The sequence below is a fragment of the Ornithodoros turicata genome, chromosome 3 (genome assembly GCF_037126465.1).
Source record: "Ornithodoros turicata isolate Travis chromosome 3, ASM3712646v1, whole genome shotgun sequence".
Taxonomy (NCBI): Eukaryota; Metazoa; Arthropoda; class Arachnida; order Ixodida; family Argasidae; genus Ornithodoros; species Ornithodoros turicata.
In genome coordinates, this window is record NC_088203.1 from 98975475 (window position 1) to 98995298 (window position 19824).

Here is a 19824-nt window from a genome sequence, read left to right on the forward strand (position 1 = left end):
ATATCGCGATACAAGGAGTGTGGGCGTTGAGCAACGTAGGGGGAATTGCCAGGGGGGCACGGGCGAGCAGACCAAAGACACGGAACGAGGTAGGTCACAGCTCCCAAGCAGCAAAATGAACTGAAAGTCGAGTGCAATAGGGGTGGACGGGTAGATGAAAGGCCTTGAACAGATTCATGAAACTACAGAACATTGATAAGACACATACCGTCCACCCCTAATGCACTCGACTTCCAGTACATGGTGCTGCTTGGGCTATACCTGCACCGAATGTGTATTACCCTGACGGGCTTCCGGCAATGGTTTATCCAGAATCGCAACCACGTGTGGGGACGTCATTGTCGCAGTTACAGCTCCGTGTAAATACAGGTTGGGACAAAAGTGTACGGAACAAGCGAGCGGCGTACTTTTTCTTCCGTGCGACACACTCGCGGCTGACGGAATCGGGTGAGTTCACTATTTCGGAGGGATGTAAAGTTGCGCTGTTAGCGACACACAGCTGTAGTTCGGGTGTCGCTTGGGTGCGCCTGAGACATGACCTGGGAAGTGCAAGGTACCGCTGTGTGTCGCTAACACTGCACCCTCCCTTCTACCCCTCCGAAACAGTGAACTCGTCCTGCTTCCGCCAGACGCTAGAGTGTCGCACCACTGCGGACATACGTCCAAAGCCCCCTCCCCTTACAGGGGGTGCACAGGAGAGGAAGACAGGGGGCTTCGCCGAATACTTGGGGGAGTGCACGGGGTCGTTTGGAATCATCACTGGTGATTCCGCGCCGCGGGGCATGGAGGTGACTTCGCGCCGGTAGCGAATTTCAGCGCGAGCAAAGAATATAATTGAAGCTATGAACGTTACCTCATTAAAAGACGTTGCGTTCACAAACTTGAGCATAGTTGACCGTTCGAACACTTTTCGTGAGCACATCCCACGGTGATCTTCTACGGGAGGGGTTGAACTACAAGCGATAAAACCATGTCACCATAGGACACTTTCCCACGTGCAACAGCAGCACACCACCTGTCAAGGGAACTGCACTGCGGGGGACACGACGACGCAAAACGTGGGACAGCACAGAGCTCGCGATCAGCTTATCAAAAGACGGTTGGTTCTCTGATAACCCCAGGGAGCACGACTGTGAGTCAGCAATACTGGCAGGGATGAGATAAAGCACGGAGTGCCGGGCTATCGCGCTCGCGGGCTGTATGCTGGGGCAGCTGCAGTGAAGCAGCTTTTGTTTTCTTTCTAGCAAGTCCAGTCACGTGGACTCCTGTATAGTATTCAAAGCCTACTTGAATGATGGTGCTGGGCTGCTGGCGCTGCTCCCACGTGACGTTGTTCGGTTACGTGAAAGTGGAGATCATGACGACAGTTGAAAGTCGTACGCTATCGCCTCTGCGAGCGTAAGAGTCTGATCTGCGTCGTGGTCCTGCGCAATGCTCTGTTTATGTATTGCGCGTGCGCAGAACCACCAATGCTACCCCTTACGTACGCAAAGGCGACAGCGTACGGTATATGTACTAAACACACATGTTTTCCGCGTGCGCGGAAACACCAACGCTATCCCCTACGTACGCTATCAATGCGCGGAGCCCTATGTTTTATGCGTTCGCAGAAATACCAACGTTATCCCCTACGTGCGCAAAGGCGATAGCGTACGATGCGCTAAAATTCAGGAGCTTCGCGCGGTACGTTTCAGCGTGTCCATTGTCCTGCAGTTCCTGGCGGCAAACACCTCGAGTGATTTTGCGTGTGTGTGTGTGTGTTTATTTCGAGAGTCATTGATTTTAATGATCTGAAGCATTCACATTAAACCTGTGGGGGTGATGACAGGCATAAGTGGATTTACTGCAACGCGTATAGAGAAAGGCCACCAACATGGGAAGTCAGAGAACAACCCTTTGTTCATGTCCTAACCGCAAACGAGATGTGTACCGCTAAAGGGTAAAGTCATAAACCTGTCCGCACCCACAGAGAGCCGTTTATGGGGAGAGTTTGGTCATTCTTTGATCTTTTGCCGCCCGGAGATGGGGGCTCGCCGTGACGTCAGACCAGTCATCGCCCCGCACACTTAGCCGGAATCACCGTGCCGGAACGAAAGGCGAGCCGCTGCGGCACGGGGAGATTTCAAGGCGGTCGCTCCGCTCTAAAATGGCGGCACTGGCCTTAGCGCTGCCCGTCGTGTGACGTCAAATGATTTCCAAGCGTGGCGCCATCTATCGTCCGAGCTGAGTGTTCGGCGCAGAGCGAAAGGAATTTCTGAGGAGTGAGCCCAATAATGCTCTCGCATTAAAACAGCGTATTTCGCCAGAGCTAACGCCGGCGCGTAGCAGCCCTCAAACAGGCAAAAACAAAACTGAAACAGTCGGGAACATCGTCTTTTCCTGCTACTACCACCACCACATGCAGTCGTCTGCCAACTGATGAAGCGGCATTCTAGCAAGAGACACCGGACTCAATGCGACCAGCTGACAGCTGTTGAAAAGATTGTAAAGCTAAAATAAGGAAGAAACTGCCTATAGATAGGGAGTGACTTTTTCGGGTTAAACCCGATTCCACACGGTTATTCCCCCCCCCGAACCGACCTCAGACCAGTTCGGGTTAAACACGATTTCTCCCCGAATTCCAGCCACTACGAAATCCTCAAGTGACGCTTCCACTGAAGATGAACAAATGTCGCCACGTGTAACACATGTTAGAATGGGTCACTTACGTTCCCAGCAATACACCCAGGTGTGTGAACACTGTCTATGCCTTCGGGGATAACCGCTGGAAGGTCACGATCCCGCAACAAAAAAAAAAAGAAAAAGAAAAAAGAAGAATAGCATAGGAAAGGACTTAATAGACAAGAGGAGAAACAAAAACACCCGAAGGCACCATTATCGCCCGATTTCTTCCCGGACTACAGATTTAAAAATAGCGCCCGATTTTTACCCCCCGAATCTGAGAAACGCATTTAACCCGAAAAAGTCACTCCCTAACTATAGATGATCCATTGCAGCATAAATAAAAACTTGCTACAATAGCTTGGTCGTAAAAGAATTACCGCAAGACAGACATTGTCCCTTTTATTGGGGGTTACAGTATGTACAAATAGAAATATACATTCTAACCCAACTTAACATAACGATGAGTTGCCGAAACAAGATATGAGGCATCAATAAGACTCCAGGTGCTTCAGCACAGGATGTCTTTGCACCGTATCAACACTGCTTCTACAAAAAGCGAGACTGCGCATGCTCTGCAGCATTAACCCCACGTATTTACAAAATTATACATCGTGTACGGTGTTAAAATTGAAAAGAACTTGGCCTACAATGAGCATGCAGCCGGAGTTGCATTACAAAGTTTACTGCTTTTGACACAGAGCCCTGAACATAAGTGTAATGTTACAGATTTTACTCATTTTCACTTTCTGTACCTCCAGCAGTGAAACCAACCTCCACAAAGCGTGAGCTTTCCAGAATACAGTGGTGTGTGACACGGATTGTTCAAATGTGCTTCTAGTGAACGTGTACAATGAAACTTCTGTCTGTGACCACAAGCAGACTAATCTCTCAAAAACTAATTACAGCAGATGTTAAGATGTGTATCATACAGAAACGAATGTCCTACGAACGTCGTCCAACCTTTTTCAAGGGATAGGAAGCTCAAGAGTGTTCAAATAAAAGTTCATTGCCTCAGTCATACCATTTTTCACATTTTACCTCAATGTCGTTACCTCAATGTGTCTTGTGGTTTCCAGTTTACTAATTCTTATCCTTAGCATCATGAACAAAAAAAAAAGTTATTTTGGCACATTGGGTTAGTTCAGTCTAGAATTGTGCTTTATCAAGACACGATATTTTTTTCTTTGTGCCTCAAGGTTGATTTCCACTGCCCCATTCTCATAATGTGAGTCTGTTCCAATTCAAAATTGATTTGACCGAAATATGTCAGCCGCCAAAAAAAGCCAGGCAGCGGCAGGAATCGAACGTCAGCTTGTGTGTTCCAGCCTTAGTAGGGCTACTTTCCATCAGCATTTCCTATTGTACTGACTCAATCTAAGGATAAAAATTTCCACTTATATCTAATCTTGTCCTTCATTTTCATCCCCCCTTTGCGTTTGGAAGCTATACCAACATTGACACCATTTCCTATTCTTCCAACCCTCCTAACAGCAAACAAGAAGGCAGAGGGTGTCGAGCATGTCTGATTTCCCTCACAGTATTTCAAATGAGCACAAAGCCAAGAAGTACACTGTCGTATACGTTTGCTACACCACACAAAGAGCATGACTTTAAAAAAATTACCTTAAAAAACCACTACCTATGTCTGCAGCACTGAGCAATGAGGCTTGGCACCTTCAAAAAAATTTTGCCCCCGACATAACCTCACCAAAAACTCATTCCAGTGCCTTGTCACCACCTCGTTAAATCCGCCAGAAACCTAGACTGCCATTCTGTACAGTTAAATTAAAACTTATACGGTACCACATCCTTCCACAAGAAACGTCCTTCACCAAATTTCACCGGCTCTCTTTCGCGAAACAGAGCACCACGACCACCCAGTGACATGGTGGGGCCCACACAAGCAGATGAGTCCCAAGGGAAAATGTCCCACGGATGTCTCACGAATGTCCCACGGCAGAGCAGTTGAAAAAGCAAAAGGAATTGGCTGAGAGAGTTTCCGTCCAGAGTAAGTTACACAAAACCAAGAAATTCAAACTTCAAAATCCATCATCACTTTCCATTGCTTGAAACGTCATGTCGTTGATATCCGCAATGGAGCTTCCATGCGAAGAGTCTGGATCGACTGGTCCAGAACCCATGCTTCCAAGAATGTCATCTACGGCTGTGGGTAAAAGAAATAAGAGAAGCAGATAAGTGATCATTATCGAATAAAATGTGTTTTATACAAGTTTTTATTACAACATATTACAAGTGTTTGACCCAACTGAGTTATTACACCTTCTAGGCTTAATGTACTGACATAGTAAACCACAATAACTCAGCATACCAGTTATGATAAAAATTATTCAGCATTGTCGTTGCCGTGCGAGGCATGGGAAAAGAGAAACAGACCAAAATGAAAAAAAAAACAGGCATGAGGAGAACTCAGTTTAGTGGTGGTGCTCCATGTGCCGCTATTGCTGCCACCTTCAATCACTTGTGTGGCGCCTCTGCACGTTTGTGCTAGTGTCAGTTCTAATCAATAAGAGGAAGCAAGAGCTGATCCAATTACCAATGGCAAAAGTGGGAAACGACCATTTTTTTTCAATCCACATGAGTGATTTTGTCAGTGTTGCAGTTCTTCTTCTGGAGCCCAAGAAACCTTTCCTTCACTTTCACTGCCTTTTTGTACCCTTTACGGGGATTTTAACGGATTTTTAATATGCTCCTGATAGTATAATAATAAAACTCCGGATTTAGTAAATCTATGGCTTGGTCCTGACCAGCAGTACATACTACTATAACGCGCTTCTACCGTACCTCACACCATGCATTCAGGAGACTGTTCAACTCACCAAGCTGATGAACAGCGACGATATCCTCCTCGTCGTGAGTGTAACGCCGATCGATCGACTCCTTGATCTGATTGTTGGCTGCCTTAGGATCCAAGTCCATCGCCCACGAGAAGTTCATGAGCGCTAAGTGTGTGTTCCCCAACTTTTTGTGAACCTGCGAAGCAAGTGACAATTTTTTTCTTCTTTTTTAGCTTTTTCCCGACGCTCACCTTCCCACAAAGGAAATAGACGAGCGACTCTTTTGGAACGATCTGCTTCAGTTCGTCCAGTTCACCTAGCGCGTCCTGATACCTCTCCAGAGAAAAGAAAATGGATGCCCTGTGGAATTTGCAGAGCGGATTTCGAGAATCCATAGCCATGGCCTGGTCAAGTGTTAGGATGCATTCTTCCGTCTTCTTCAATGCATGCTGTACCTATACCAAAGTTAAAAATGATTACACGTGCGAACAACTTTATTCGGTCTACCAACTTACAACTCCAATGTGGCATAGAAGAACAGAGCTCTGCGGGTTGATTTCAAGAGCTCTTTTGAAGTGAATCTCTGCCATTCCGTAGCGTTCTTGCTTGTAATAGATCATGCCTATGCCATACCTGCACTCCAGGAAGTAGAAAATTGGGTATGAGTGAAGAAGATGGTAGTGTACGAAAATTCCCTCAAAACTGCGGAGCATTCAGTCAATTCCAGTAAGAGACACACTGCCTTCAAGTTTGCCATACATGCGTAGATTTGCACACGTACAAAAGCTTCTGGCACTGAGGGTGGTATATGTAGCTTAAGGGGCCGAGGCCAAGACACAGGGTGTCCCAGCTAAATGCGAAAAAATTTTTCTAAAATATATATATAACTTTTTCCGAGATGAAATCAATTGCGATATAGAATATGCTGAAGGGCACTCCTTAGGAGGGCACCAGCAAACTCCTGAGGCAATGTCCTAATTAACTTTTAATAATTCACTTTCTAATTATAAAAGCTACGAGGTTGTCCCAATGAGAACATCTGGTCCCTTCGGTTCCCTGATACCACTGCCGTTTTCAGAGCAAAAAACCGTTTGATAGGTCGTCCACAAAAAATTTGTGAAGGAACACCATTTTTTAAATTTATTTTGTTCATTGCACATCTTCGGAGACCTATCTTTCCGAACCAGAAAACACACCATACGTACTTTGGCATGGTCACCAGCAGCGGTCAGCAAGACTAGCAGCAATACACCAAGCAAAGTTCACGACACCCTATTGTTAATGGTTAGAGCCTGAAGTTTTAAGGTTTTACCCAATTCTTCCCCGAATTTGCACCCCGAATTGAAGGTTCACTCTTTAGGACGAAACCCGATTTTTACCCGGCAAATTCCCCCCAGTGGAATGTCTGTAGGAATGCGCTAACTTACTTGTTTGGCAGCAAATGCAGTTACATCACCGTTTGTACCAAACCACTACATTTAGCCTGAGTAACCGAGCCCGATTTCTCCCCGAATTTAGCATACTGGAAGTTTTTTCACCCGAATTCGCATGAATTTAGAGCGCATGTTTATTCACCCGATTTTTACCCCCCGAATTTAGAAAAAAATATTTCCCGAAAACTTCGGGCTCTATTCATGGTCTGCGTCAGGTTTTGTCGAGGCGCAGCTTTATAGACACTGTAAAATCAGTCAGTCACAATTCAAGCGCTCAAGCAGCTTCATGCCCTCGGGAATGCCGGTGTAGGTAATCACCCTGTGTGTTATACAATGTCACTGGCTCTCCTATACGGAAATGTATAGACCTCTAGCACGCACTCGTAGATAACATGCACTACCTATTTTTTTCAATTTTTTCCGTAATTTTGGGAAAAAAAATTACGGAAAAAATTGAAAACTCGTTTGCACTCGTAGATATTGCAAACTGCACTCGTAGATAACTTGCATTGCCTCTTTTTTTTCAATTTTTTCCGGAATTTTGAAGAAAAAAAATACGAAAAAAATTGAAAACTGGTTTGCACTCGTAGATATTGCAAACTGCACTCGTAGATAGCATGCACTACCTCTTTTTTTTTCAACTTTTTTCGTAATTTTGAAAAAAATTACGGAAAAAATTGAAAACTCGTTTGCGCTCGTAGATATTGCAAATTGCACTCGTAGATAACATGCACTACCTCTTTTCTTTGTTTTTTTCCGTAATTTTGAAAAAAAAAATACGGAAAAAATTGTAACCGTAACCCAAAGGGTCCTGTAAGAAGAAAGGTTCCTTACCAAGCATTGTAATGACGAGGATCGACCAGGATTGCCTTTCGGAAGCACGACATGGCTTTGTCAAGCTCTTCAGTTGCAGCCAACTCATGACCGAGGAGTGTGTGTGCATACGCAAAATCAGGATCAATCTGGATTGCTCGCTGAAGGAATCTGATTGCTGTCTCGTGTTCCCTCTGTAAACTAAAGCAGTTGCCCGCAGCGCACCATGTCTAGAAAAGACCGACCAAGGTTTCCAAATAAGAATGACGTCGACAAACGATTGAGCCAAGCGCTCAAGATCCATGCGTCCTACCTCAGGAGCATGTTTATCCATGTCCTGAAGATCCTGAGCAAGTGAAGATAGGCTAACTTCCCTTTGTAAGTGCCACAAAGCAGTACTGTAGTATTCTAAGCCTTGGAGTCGGTGCGGTTCGAGACGTCTCAGCTCTTCAAACACTTTCACAGCCTGCACACAGGATCGCGTGAACGAAAGGAAAAATGTCATGAACACATCTCCACGTAAGCACAGAATTCAAGTGAAGTTGGAACGCAATATAACTAGGGAGTGACTTTTTCGGGTTAAACCCGATTCCGCCTGGTTATTCCCCCCCCCGAACCGACCTCCGACCAATTCGGGTTAAACCCGATTTCTCCCCGAATTCCAGTCACTATGAAATCCTCAAGTGACGTTTCCACAGAAGACGAACAAGGGTCGCCACGTGTAACACATGTAAGAGTGGGTCACTTATGTTCCCAGCAATACACCCCTGTGTGTCAACACTGTCTATGCCTTCGGGGATTACCAATTCACAATCCCGAAAAAAAAAAAAAAAGAAAAGACCAAAAAAGAGAGATTACGAAAGGACTTAATAAACAAGAGGAGAAACAAAAACACCCGATAACACCCAAAGGCACAATCATCGCCCAATTTCTCCCCGAATTACAGATTTAGAAATAGCAACCGATTTTTACCCCCCCGAACCTGAGAAAGACATTTAACCCGAAAAAGTCACTCCCTAAATATAACTAGATCCTGAAGTTTTAAGGTTTTACCCGATTCTTCCCTGAATGGAAGGTCACCTCTTTAAGGTGAAACCCGATTTTTACCCGGCAAATTGCCCTCACTGAGAAGTCTGTAGGAATGCACACTAAACTGATTGGCACGAAATGCAGTTACAGGAAGTTTTGTACCAAACCAATACAGTTAGATTGAGCAACTGAGCCAGATTTCTCCCCAAATTTAGCATACTGCAAGTTTTTTCAACCAAATTCGCATGAATTTAGAGCACATGTTTATTCACCCGATTTTTACTCTCCTAAATTTAGAAAAAAAATATACCCAAAAAACTTCATGCTCTATGAAGATAGTCAGCAGCAGTTTTACGAAAAGCTAGTGCAATACTTGCAGGAAGGGTACAGTGCAGGGAAAGGCAATTAAAACTCTGTGTATTCTACCTGTTCGTACTCTCCCAATTCAAAGTGTGCCCTTCCCAAAGCTGCCAGCACCCATCCAGTATGATAGTGATGCTGAGGCAAAGCTTGGAGTGCTTCTACTGCTTGCCTGCAGCGGTAGCGCCCAAGGTAAGACTGTGCTCTGCCCAAATCTTGCAGCAACTGCATCAGGCCCTCTGCAACAGCAAAGGAGAATACTCCACATTACTCCACAACAAGACTAAAGCATCAGGGGAGGAGTGGGCATAGTCCCATCTCGAGAGTGCTGGTAACAGAGACATACCCAATGGGGTACTGTAAGAACTTAGACACCTCTCCACAGCAGGAAACCTACATGGTGTTTCACTTAACGTGTCGCAACGATCTATTAAAAAATTCGCGCGTCTGCAAAATTATGGGGCCAGCAGTGTACATCTTCAGCAAACTTTTGCCATGACTTGCAAGCACCATGATGGTCAATTATCAATCTCGAGAAATTGGGTTTTCCAAATTTATTGATTTCTTCACCCTCAGGGCAGGAGCCTTGATCAATAGCTGGGAAAAAAATGCGAAAAACAACGTTTTAAAACGCGTAAATTGTTGGCCGTACTTAGTTTTCTATCGAGTTAATGCAAGAAAATGGTGACCTGCCACTTCAGTTTCCTTTTCCATGCTTCTGCTGATAACGAGAGCAAGTCTAAAATGTCATGCAGTTATCCAAATCAATCCTAAGGAAGAAACAAAAACACTGTGTCCACTTGGAAATTCCCCAAGTTCAGTTTCAAAAATTCAATTTCTTGTGACTGAAAATTAATCAAAGCGCTCGTAAATCATAGCAAAAATTTGCGACGATAGGTACTGTTGACCCCATAATTTTCACACAAGTTGCTTTTTAATATCTCTTTTTCACATGTTTGGTGAAGCAACCTGTTCGTTGCATTAATTTTTTCCACTTTCTTTGTAACAGCTGTCCCAGTTTCAATGCACCCTACAATGGTTAGATGCCGCAATAGGGCCCGGTGTTTTAGGGTAAAACCTGATAAAGCCTGCTTTTTACCCCACCCACCCCCATATTGCCATCACCATCACTTAGGTTAAAACCCAAACAAATCCCAAAATGAACTTGGGAAAAGTGGCAATTAAGCCACCAATACAGGCACTGCAGAACGCTATGCACTCTGCGCTCAGCACAGCTGTTCCGTATCCTCTGACAATCTAAGATGCGAGAAGCACTCCTTTTTTAAATTTTTTTACCCGAAAATCTACTTTTCCACCCCGATTATCACCAGATTTTGCGCCTCCTTAAATAAAACCCGATTTTCAAGAAACATAAAACTCGAAAACACAGAACCCTATGCATAAAGGAGTACTACCACAAAACTGTCATTTCTTTGGGAAACCACCGCAGAAAGTGGAAGTTCTTTAGAATGAGGCACAGAAACCGTGTAGAGAGGGGCTAGCTGGACTCACCCGCTGATGCTTTCTGCATGCATAGTGCTGTGTGGGCCAGGGAAACAGTTTGGTCCGACTTGTTCATTTCATTCAGTTCAACTTCGGTGACTGCGGTTTGTCCCAGCGGAGTACCAGACGTTGAGCGGAGGCCCCGCGGAGATTTCACTTTTTTCGAAGACTGCGTCTTAGACACGAGGCCGCGTGAAGACTTTGGCGAAGAGGTTCCCTTGTTGTTTTCCTTCACAGAGTTTGAACTGCTGAAGAGACGCGAGCTACGCCGGACACTGCTCAACCCGCCAGGGGTAAGACTGCAATTAATTAATTAAATCGCTTTTATCCCCCCATATTCCAAAATAAAAATCTTAAAACCCAGAAATGCGTCTCACCTTGCCGTGGGCGTCTGTCCCAAACTATTGTTCCCTGACTGGCTGAAGATCTGTATCTTAGACGGATTCAATCCCTGAGGTTTGCGTGCGACGTTCTGAAGATGTACAAGCAACGTGTTATATTGTATTGATCAGTGATGGCCACTAACTACTTCTACAGTAGTTTAACTATAACCACTAACTACTTTGCGATGGAGTAGTTTAACTAGTAGTTCAACTACTTTTCGGGGGAGGTAGTTAAAACTTCTTTAACTGCTGCAGTGTAGTTTAACTACATCTATAACTACTTAACGTTGTCCATCAACACCAATCCCATTCTATAGCGTTCTTAGACCCCTAAATATGAATCGTGAGCAGCGATAAAAGCGAAAATTTGGTACACATGCACGACACAATTGCTCTGCACCTCCGTTCTCATCAAACAAGTAGCTCAGGGTAAAAGTCGGAAGCACAGTCGTGCCGTAAAGCTTGCGGCAAAATCGTAAGTGGTTGGCGCCTGCAGTAATCTAACTACTGTAGTCAACTACTCGAAATAGTAGTTTAACTAGTAGTTGCACACTACATCTCTGCAAGTAATTAATAACTACTTTTCAACTACAATCAGGTAGTTTAACTACATGTAGTTAACTACTGGCCATCACTGGTATTGATCATGCTCCATTTCAACCAATCGTAGAGATGGTGAGTGCGGTAACTCCACGGTTACCTTTTTTACAGGTGGGCAGGGTTCTTTGACCATAGCCTCGATTGTCTGTGGAGAGGGTGTGACATACGCTAACATGCTATTGGTTGTCGGAGAAGGAACACCAACCGCAGGGCTGTTGAGGGGCAGGACACCAAACCTACGCAAGCAAATAAGAAGAAAGATGAACAGACAGTAGATGTTTCGAGTCAAGCTCCTTGCCTTTGAGTGCCTGTACAAAACCCCCCATTTATTTTATCACTGTATTTTTCAATGCTTTCCAAACAGCATTTAATTTGAAAGATATGTGGCAAGGGCATAAAGGGATTGTCCAGGCTAAAATATACACTACGAGCCTAAAGTTTTAGGCTTAAACTCGTTTCTTCCCCCGAATTGAAGGTCGCCTCTTTAGGGTGAAAACTGATTTTTACCCGGAAAATTGCCCTCATCGAGACGTCTGTAGGAATGCACAATAACTTGTATGGCAGAAAATGCAGTTACATGACTATTTGCACTAAAACAGCACGTTTAGTTTGAGTAACTGAGCCAGATTTCTCCACGAATTTGGCATACTGCAAGTTTTTTCACCCGAATTCGAATGAATTTAGAGCACATATTTATTTACCCAATTTTTACCCCCAAATTAAAAAAAAAAATCCCAAAAACTTCAGGTTCTAAATATACTGCTGCATGTTATCTTATGATTAGAGCCTGATGATTTCAGGAAATATTTTTTTCTAAATTCGGGGGTTAAAAATTGGGTAAATAAACATGTGTACTAAATTCATGCGAATTCGGATGAAACAAAAAATAACTTGCAGTGTGCTAAATTAGGGGAATAATCTGGCTCAGCTACTCAAACTAACAGTAATGGTTCGGCACAAACGGTGATGTAACTGCGTTTACTGCCAAACAAGTAAGTTAGTGCATTCCTACACACATCCCAGTGAGAGAAATTTGCTGGGTAAAAATCAGGTTTCACCCGAAGGAGGCAACCTTCTTTTCGGGGTGCAAATTTGGGGAAGAATCGGGTTAAACCCCAAAAACTTCAGGCTTTCTAACACGTGTGCCACGATATGGGCTGAATTTTCATTAACGTTCTACGCAGCAAAGTTTTCAATGCAGCAAAGTTCCAGAACGGTTTTATCAACTTCGGTTTTATCAACGTGGATGTTCGACTGTATTGACTCACGAGGGTGAAAGGGGTGTGAGGGCACCAACTCCAGCAAAGACACTTTTTGCAGCCTTTCCACCCGTTGACTTGATTCCTTTGACCAGTGGCTCTCCTTCGGGAGTCAGAAAGCCAGACATCGACTGAGAGGTACCACCCGATGGATTGGAGCCACCGCCTAGCCTCACAAGGGCCACAGGAGCCTGCACAGGTGGAGTCGGGCCCAGGAAAAGAGGCACCACTGTGAATTTTCCCGTTCCTTGACTCCCTACTGTCTGCAATTCCACATGAAAGTTCATGAAAAACAGCCTGACGTCAGCGAGGCTGATTGTCAGGTCGTGAAACAGGAATTCTCGTCAAGAATATTCTGCGACTGAAGTACATTGCTGGGCAAAGGCTTATGGAACAGGAAACGGTATCACTTGAAGAGCATGAATTAGTCCCGTCTCATTGATGTCAAAATTAAACCTCCAGGGCCCACTCCCTTAAACAAGTGCACATGCCCACTTCCATCCACCACCAGGGCGGCACCGGGGGAGAGGACGACTGCACTCTCGTGTTCCATAAACTTTTGTCAAGCACCGTACTGCTATGATTACTAAATAAAAGCTAGAGCCACTAAACATGGGTGTTATAGCATCGATCACCTGTTATAGCACGAAGGGGTGACATCATTACGAATATCACACATATCAGACAAAACAACAACAACAACACAACAAAAAAACAAGGTAGTTGATACGAAGAAAGAGAAGACTAAGATTGTAACGGCTCTGTAATACAAAAGACATCTTTTATGGCTAGAACAGCAATCCCATCAGTCCCATCACTTCCAATATGGTGGGACGGTGGAATCCCATGTCAAACAATAACGCCCCTCAGTTGACACTGTGAACATTTATGCAACGTCAGTGAGATACCCTCCAAATCATGCGTCGCTAGTACAATACAGAGGTAGAGTAGTAGTAAACAGAGCAACAAAACAAGTACTGGGATGAATATGTATCCAAACATTTTATCTACCATATTTATTAATTTTGTTTGTCTAGACAAACTAAAGTCAGCTGCCATCCAGACACTTGCTCTGAACACATCCCATTTATGACAATATACCTGCGGCCTCAGATCCTGGCTCTGAAAACTTAACTGAAATGAGTGGCCACAACACTGCTTTGCTACTTGCATGCATATTTTAAAAAAATGCGAGACAATCAGGAGGGATGATAAGTAGGGCCCTGCATTTTAGGGTAAAACCGGTTTTTACCCCCAATTTGCGTCATCATCACTTCGGGTAAAGCCCGAAAATGAACATGGCAAAATGCCAATTCAGCCACCAATATGCTCACTGGAGAACGTTAAGCACTGGACATTCAGCACAGCTGCTCCCTTATCTTGCGCTAATCTAATCTGCTTGTTTTTAATTCTCCAGAACAATGACTGATAACGACTGATGAAGAGCGTCCGCACGAAACGTTAAGTAAGTCCCGGTTTTTTACTCCTTTGTTTTCTGTACCTGGCGGTCCTGTTTATCGTTCTGACGCTTTGGTTCTCCTGCCACCACGCCCAACATAACTGATGAAGAGCGTCCGCTCGAAACGCTAAGTATGATTTTCTTCCCTTTTTTTCCCTTTTTAAGTACACCAGTCCCTGTTTTTACTCCTTTAATTCTCCACCCAGTATCACCCAATTTGACCCTGTTTTACAGCTCCATAAATAAAGAAACAACATTTATAATACAATAGATATATATATATATATATATAACTAATATAAAAAGAAATAAAGAAAAACAAATAAAGAGTGATTTTTACTGCCCCCCTTTTCCAGTTTTTCAAAAAAACAAAGCCTAAAAACACGGGGCAAACTAATAAGCCACGTTTTCCCAGTGACAACTGCAAGCAAACTCAAGGACGACGGCTGACAAGAAGACAAGAAGTGTCATGTGTTGAACCCACATCTCTGTTCACTATCCCTCCGCAATCTACTACCATCACATCTCCACGACTGCCTGTCAGGGTAATGGCAGCCAGCGGGCTGAGGCTCAATTCAAGTGCACTCGCTAATTTTTGGTGAATTACTATCCTTGGATCGTAGCCTAAAGCTATGTAGCTTAAAGTGCCTGAGCTACAATTTATGTCGCTATCCAAGCAGACTGTTGCATACCAGGCAAACCTGCACAACAAAACATATTATGTACCGGAAAACATACCTTCACATCCTCTGTTATGCTGTCCATATTTGTTTTGTTAACAAAGCTAACTAGGGGGTTGCTGCCTTGGCACTGACTAAGGTTTTCCACCGACGACATGCTGAACACATCCGAAGGACTTGGAGATTCGCCTGCAGAGATTAGAAAAAAAGGAAGAAAAGAAAGACCTATAGTGATGGCAACGAAATGCCCAACAGATATTGGCGGCATGAGTGATAATACCTGCGGGAACTCCGCAAAGGAACACAAGGGAAACTTACCCATATTCACGAGGGATTCGAACGAAGACCAAAGAAATGGATTCAGCTTGAGACTTTTTCTGTAAAAACAAAAAGAGAAGGAAGAGGGGTTTCGACATGGTCTAAGCACTGTCTAAAGGTATGTCTGATACAGGGTTCTTCACCCACATTATGAGCATGTGCGGTGATTGCTCTGCTAACGCCAGGTAGGTTAGGCCATACGGTAGGGCTGTGAGAGTAGTAATTTTAAAACTGAAGCGAATACAACAAATAGTTATGCCCTCTCTTTTTTAGCGTTTTTGTGTTTACGAGTGCAGCTTTGGAACTATACGAATATGAAAGAGACATTTATCAGATTTGATATTCGAATATAGAATTTCATATTCAATTCATAGTTCAAACTGATTATACAAATTTTCGTTTCAGGATTCAAAAAGTCGGAATGCTGTAAACATATTTTTATTTGCGATGTATTAATTTTTCGCAAACAGCATTTGGGAAGTTATTTGAGAGTATTTAATTTCCTGATTCCAGGTCTACTTCCTTCCGCGGGATCAATGTCAAGCTGTGTTCACGGCTACATTTTCTCGGAATTTTTTTAGCGGCTGCAAAATTCACGAAAATTAATACACCGCGAATAAAAATATATCTACAGTATTCGCACAGTATTACTATACTGGTTCATGTATGGCTCGCATGCACATGTGCTCCAGTACCCCAGAAGAGTTGTTTGATTGGATGATTAGGCCCGCAGAAAGCCGCACATCACTGAAGTGCTAAGACGCATAATATTGACGATGAGATAATACACAATCGATAAAAGTTGTGCAGTGCCTCCACAACACACTGGTATAGATAAAAATTTCCATCCCAATGATGCAAATGAGGTCTTGGCAACATGATATTGTGAGCTCCAGTAGAATTCCAAAATACTGCAATGCATTTTCCACAAAATAATTTGGGAATTGCTTTCCAGTTTGTGACCCTGAGCCCTTCAAATTACATTGTACTGTACCATTCCCTTTACAATTTTGTACTACAGTCGAACCGCACTTTGCAAGTTACACAAAAGTAATCCACTGAGCGAGATCACTCATGTCAATCACAGATGACGACATCGTCAGTGTGTCGTCGCTTCCGAAAGTATTCAAGAAGAATCAGATGATGAAAGCGCGGATGCACCAGCTGTGACAGTAGAAAATGCGCGGGCGGCATTGAGAACAGCGCTAGTATTTTTCGAGCAACAGAACAATCTTTCGCAAGTTAATGGCATTAGCAAAGGCCTACAAGAACTGGATGCGTATATTAGAATGAAACAGATGACAATGGGTAATTTTCTGTGTAATGGTCAATAAAGATGTCCTTTTAGGATCATTCTGGATTTTCGTGTTTCACTTATCCAATTCCCCCGCTATCCAGACATTTTCGCAGGAAACGGAGCAGTCCGGATAATATAATTGTTGTAATAACTTGGACAGTATCATACTGTAGCATTTGCACAGTAATTGTCGGCACGATCAGTAACAAAATGGGGAAACGCGTTCTATTCGGGTGAAGAATGTTCTCAAGCATGTTTTGATGCAGACATGTTCCTTACAGGATGAAAATTTGCAACAGAAATCAAAGTTTAACACAGAATTCCCGTGTGATTCCAGGACGCCCGAACCTACGAATAGTTTCTTCGTCAAATAATTATTCTACAGCACCGAGCCCTGCTGCCCAGACACCTTCACATGAATACGCAAGAATGCTTTACAGTCAGGATGAAGTGTACTATACAATACCTGACAGAGCAAGAATAACATTTCAAACTGACATATAGTACTAATGCTCCTTCAGCACCGATACCAAATGCAGGTTATTAAACGATACGAGAGATTAAAATACTCCCAGCACTGGCTTGAATCTTGTCACCGTGGCGTAGCCAAAACGCAGCACCATTTTGCAAGCACACACACAAAGCAATACTTCCGTCGGCACTCACTTATGTGCTTCTGCAGCACGAATTGCACGTTCCGTACGGGCACACAACTGTCCCAACAGCGCCAGCGCAAACGGTGCGGTGTCACCGAAGGTCGATGCCAATTCGTCCATGCCAGCTTTCGTCAAGCTGCTCGCCGAAGGAATGCCAGAGAGCAGGGCCAATTCTGCCTCCGCAAACTTCCTCAGGTCCAGGCAGCATCGTGCCAGCAGGTAGCGCGCTTGCGGAGTGTGGACGCCTTGCCTTTGCAGGAGGGAGTAAGCGGAAGATGGATTTCCCGCCCTGTAGTGGCACGTGGCAAGCAGGTGCAAACTTTCGTCCGATCGAACTGGGAAGATGACGGCCAGCGATTAGATACAGACGACGAGCTGCTATCACTGGCACTACAGGTTTCACTATTGGCAATAATTGTGCAGGACATAACGTGAAAGTAGCAGACGCAGTAGCTATAGAAGGAACTTTACACCATCGCAGTACTATGAATGTCAGAAAGGACAATTCTGTGCACATTGATTCTAATGCTGGCATGCGCATTTTTGTGTGACTGCCACTCAAAAATTGGTTGGACCTCTTTCTGCAGTGGACAAAAATACTGTTATAATTTTTAAAAAAAACATGGTTTTTAATTACAGATCTCTAAAGTCTGTTGACAAATCAGTATTTTAATTATATGTAATATCGCTTTAAACATGTATCAAACAAACAGTTACTCACATCGACCAAGGGTGAAACACACTTGCTCACTGGGAGTAAATATTACAATTTATCACGCTAAAAACTTTCAAAAACTTTCGCAACGAATACTGCGAAGCTGTTGAAAAGTAATATTCTTTAACATTTCCCAAAGATTACGCCATCATAACTCTGCGTAGAGTGAAAAAAAAAGAAACACTTTGAATTTCCACTACAATAACTGACATCAATCCTTCACTCGAAGTTCACCCATAAACGTTTTACGCGTGCAGCCCCAGCTGTTGCACTTGCACAGATAAAGACCAACTCAGACTATCGCATCACAACCCTGAGCGTAACTGTGTTGAGCTTACCTTCTGCATATAGTCTCTCAGCTAGAAATATTGCATCGCTAAAAGCATAGTGATTCAAACAGTGCCATATTGCAGCCTGAAATGAAAACATAAAAACAAAAATTCTCAGTAAATGCGCATCAGGTCATGAACATCGCAACACAATAGCACTTCACGAGTCGTGCCTGCACATAAATATGTGCAATGTAAGCCTACTTTTCGAAACATACATCTGGCATTTCATAAAGTCACCAAATTGGCACCAGATTGGTGACCAGCCTGCTGTGTTTGACTAGCTGCTTTAGTCATCAACAGAGGTGATATCGGTAAGGTGATCTGTTAAGGGTGGCGTTCAAACACAACCGTTAACTACGTATTTCTCGTGTTTATATTTAACCTAGGTGTATATTTTTGGTTCGCAGCATAGAATATTGCATGCTGATAACGTTATAGGCTGATAATATGCTATCCACAAGGTATAAATAAGCTCACACACGTTAGCATTTTGAACTGCACACAAGGGTGGTGACATCCCAAAGGACAAGACAGGATGGGGAAATGGCACAAAACTTTTACCTGCACAGGCTCTTGCACAATCATTTTCGCTTCGCCTCAGAAGGACCCCAAGAAGTATCCGTATGTTCGAACGAATTCTGTCAGTTAAATTGTAAAATATAAACTACAAACGTTGAAAAACCTTTCCACAGAGACACAAGGCTAAATAAACGACTCAGCCATTCCTTACTTTGTGCTTTTTTTGTTTCGTGTGCGTCAATGTTGCTAGACGAGTAGCTCATATTCCTCTCTTCTGGATAACTTCTGCACTTAGCAAGCTTCGTGGCTATGTCGTCTGCTTCTTGATTGATGAATGCGTGTGTAAGTTGATTTTACGCACATTCGGAAAATGAAAAAAATATTACTAATGATAAAAAATAAATTATTGGACAGCAGAAATAAATTATTGTTTTTGTTTGTAACTGTGGGTGGGTGATGGTGGAACTGCTTGCTGTAATCATGGTAGTTCATGTTTTTTGGTGTTCATGTTCACCATGTTCATGTTCATGGTGGTCATTTCGTCCGTGAAAGGGGCGTAACTCAGCAGGCACTACTTGATATGCACTCGAATAATAATCAAATTGACAATTAATAATGGAACTGACATACTAATATCTGTCTTTGTTCAGCAGAACTGGAACGCGGTCATTAAACTCAGCAATGTGCAGAGCCGTCCAGAGATAACCAAACTTTCCATCCGGATCACCTGATCCCTCCCCCGCCCACAATTTCTGTCGTTACACAGAGTTTCAATTGACCTGCTGACCAAGGCAGGACCCCCCACCACCACCACCACCACCAACTCCCCCTCTCCCCCCCCCCCCCTCAGCAAAATCCTAGATCCGCCTCTGGCATCGCATGCATGTACTCATTTGCGCTTTTCTAACTTAATAATAGTAACAATAACTGGGAGTAGATTTACATGCAATGATGGAAAGGCTGATTTGTGTTAGGCAAAACGGCAAACCATACAGGGTTGCAGTGGGGA

At 43.7% G+C, this 19824-nt stretch overlaps 1 protein-coding gene across 2 annotated transcripts; it reads right to left on the reverse strand.

The window, feature by feature from the left end:
- Positions 1-3050: 3050 nt before the first annotated feature.
- Positions 3051-19043, reverse strand: LOC135388957 (cell division cycle protein 27 homolog). Of its 2 annotated transcripts, none has more exons than XM_064618848.1 (16): positions 18858-19043; positions 18303-18378; positions 17260-17584; positions 15297-15355; positions 15037-15167; positions 12849-13030; positions 11681-11816; positions 10975-11069; positions 10607-10896; positions 9161-9333; positions 8019-8171; positions 7727-7935; positions 5975-6092; positions 5711-5914; positions 5502-5655; positions 3051-4828 (listed from the first exon to the last, which is right to left on the reverse strand). In XM_064618848.1, the coding sequence occupies exons 1-16, from the start codon at positions 18879-18881 to the stop codon at positions 4704-4706; spliced, it is 2454 nt and encodes an 817-aa protein (XP_064474918.1). In that variant the 5' UTR covers positions 18882-19043; the 3' UTR covers positions 3051-4703. The 2 variants fall into 2 exon arrangements, with proteins under 2 accessions (XP_064474918.1, XP_064474917.1); XM_064618847.1 differs by having other exon boundaries at positions 12849-13102.
- Positions 19044-19824: the final 781 nt, after the last annotated feature.

What these genes read in the sequence shown, in the direction of transcription:
- LOC135388957 (XM_064618847.1), bottom strand. Translation starts at nt 18,881, where the DNA reads ATGATTGTGCAAGAGCCTGTGCAG. An exon ending in CATGCAGAAAGCATCAGCGG is followed by an intron (nt 9,334 to 10,606) that starts GTGAGTCCAGCT and finishes TTGCTGTTGCAG; the next exon opens with AGGGCCTGATGCAGTTGCTG. An exon ending in TCTATTTCCTTTGTGGGAAG is followed by an intron (nt 5,656 to 5,710) that starts GTGAGCGTCGGG and finishes CTTGCTTCGCAG; the next exon opens with GTTCACAAAAAGTTGGGGAA.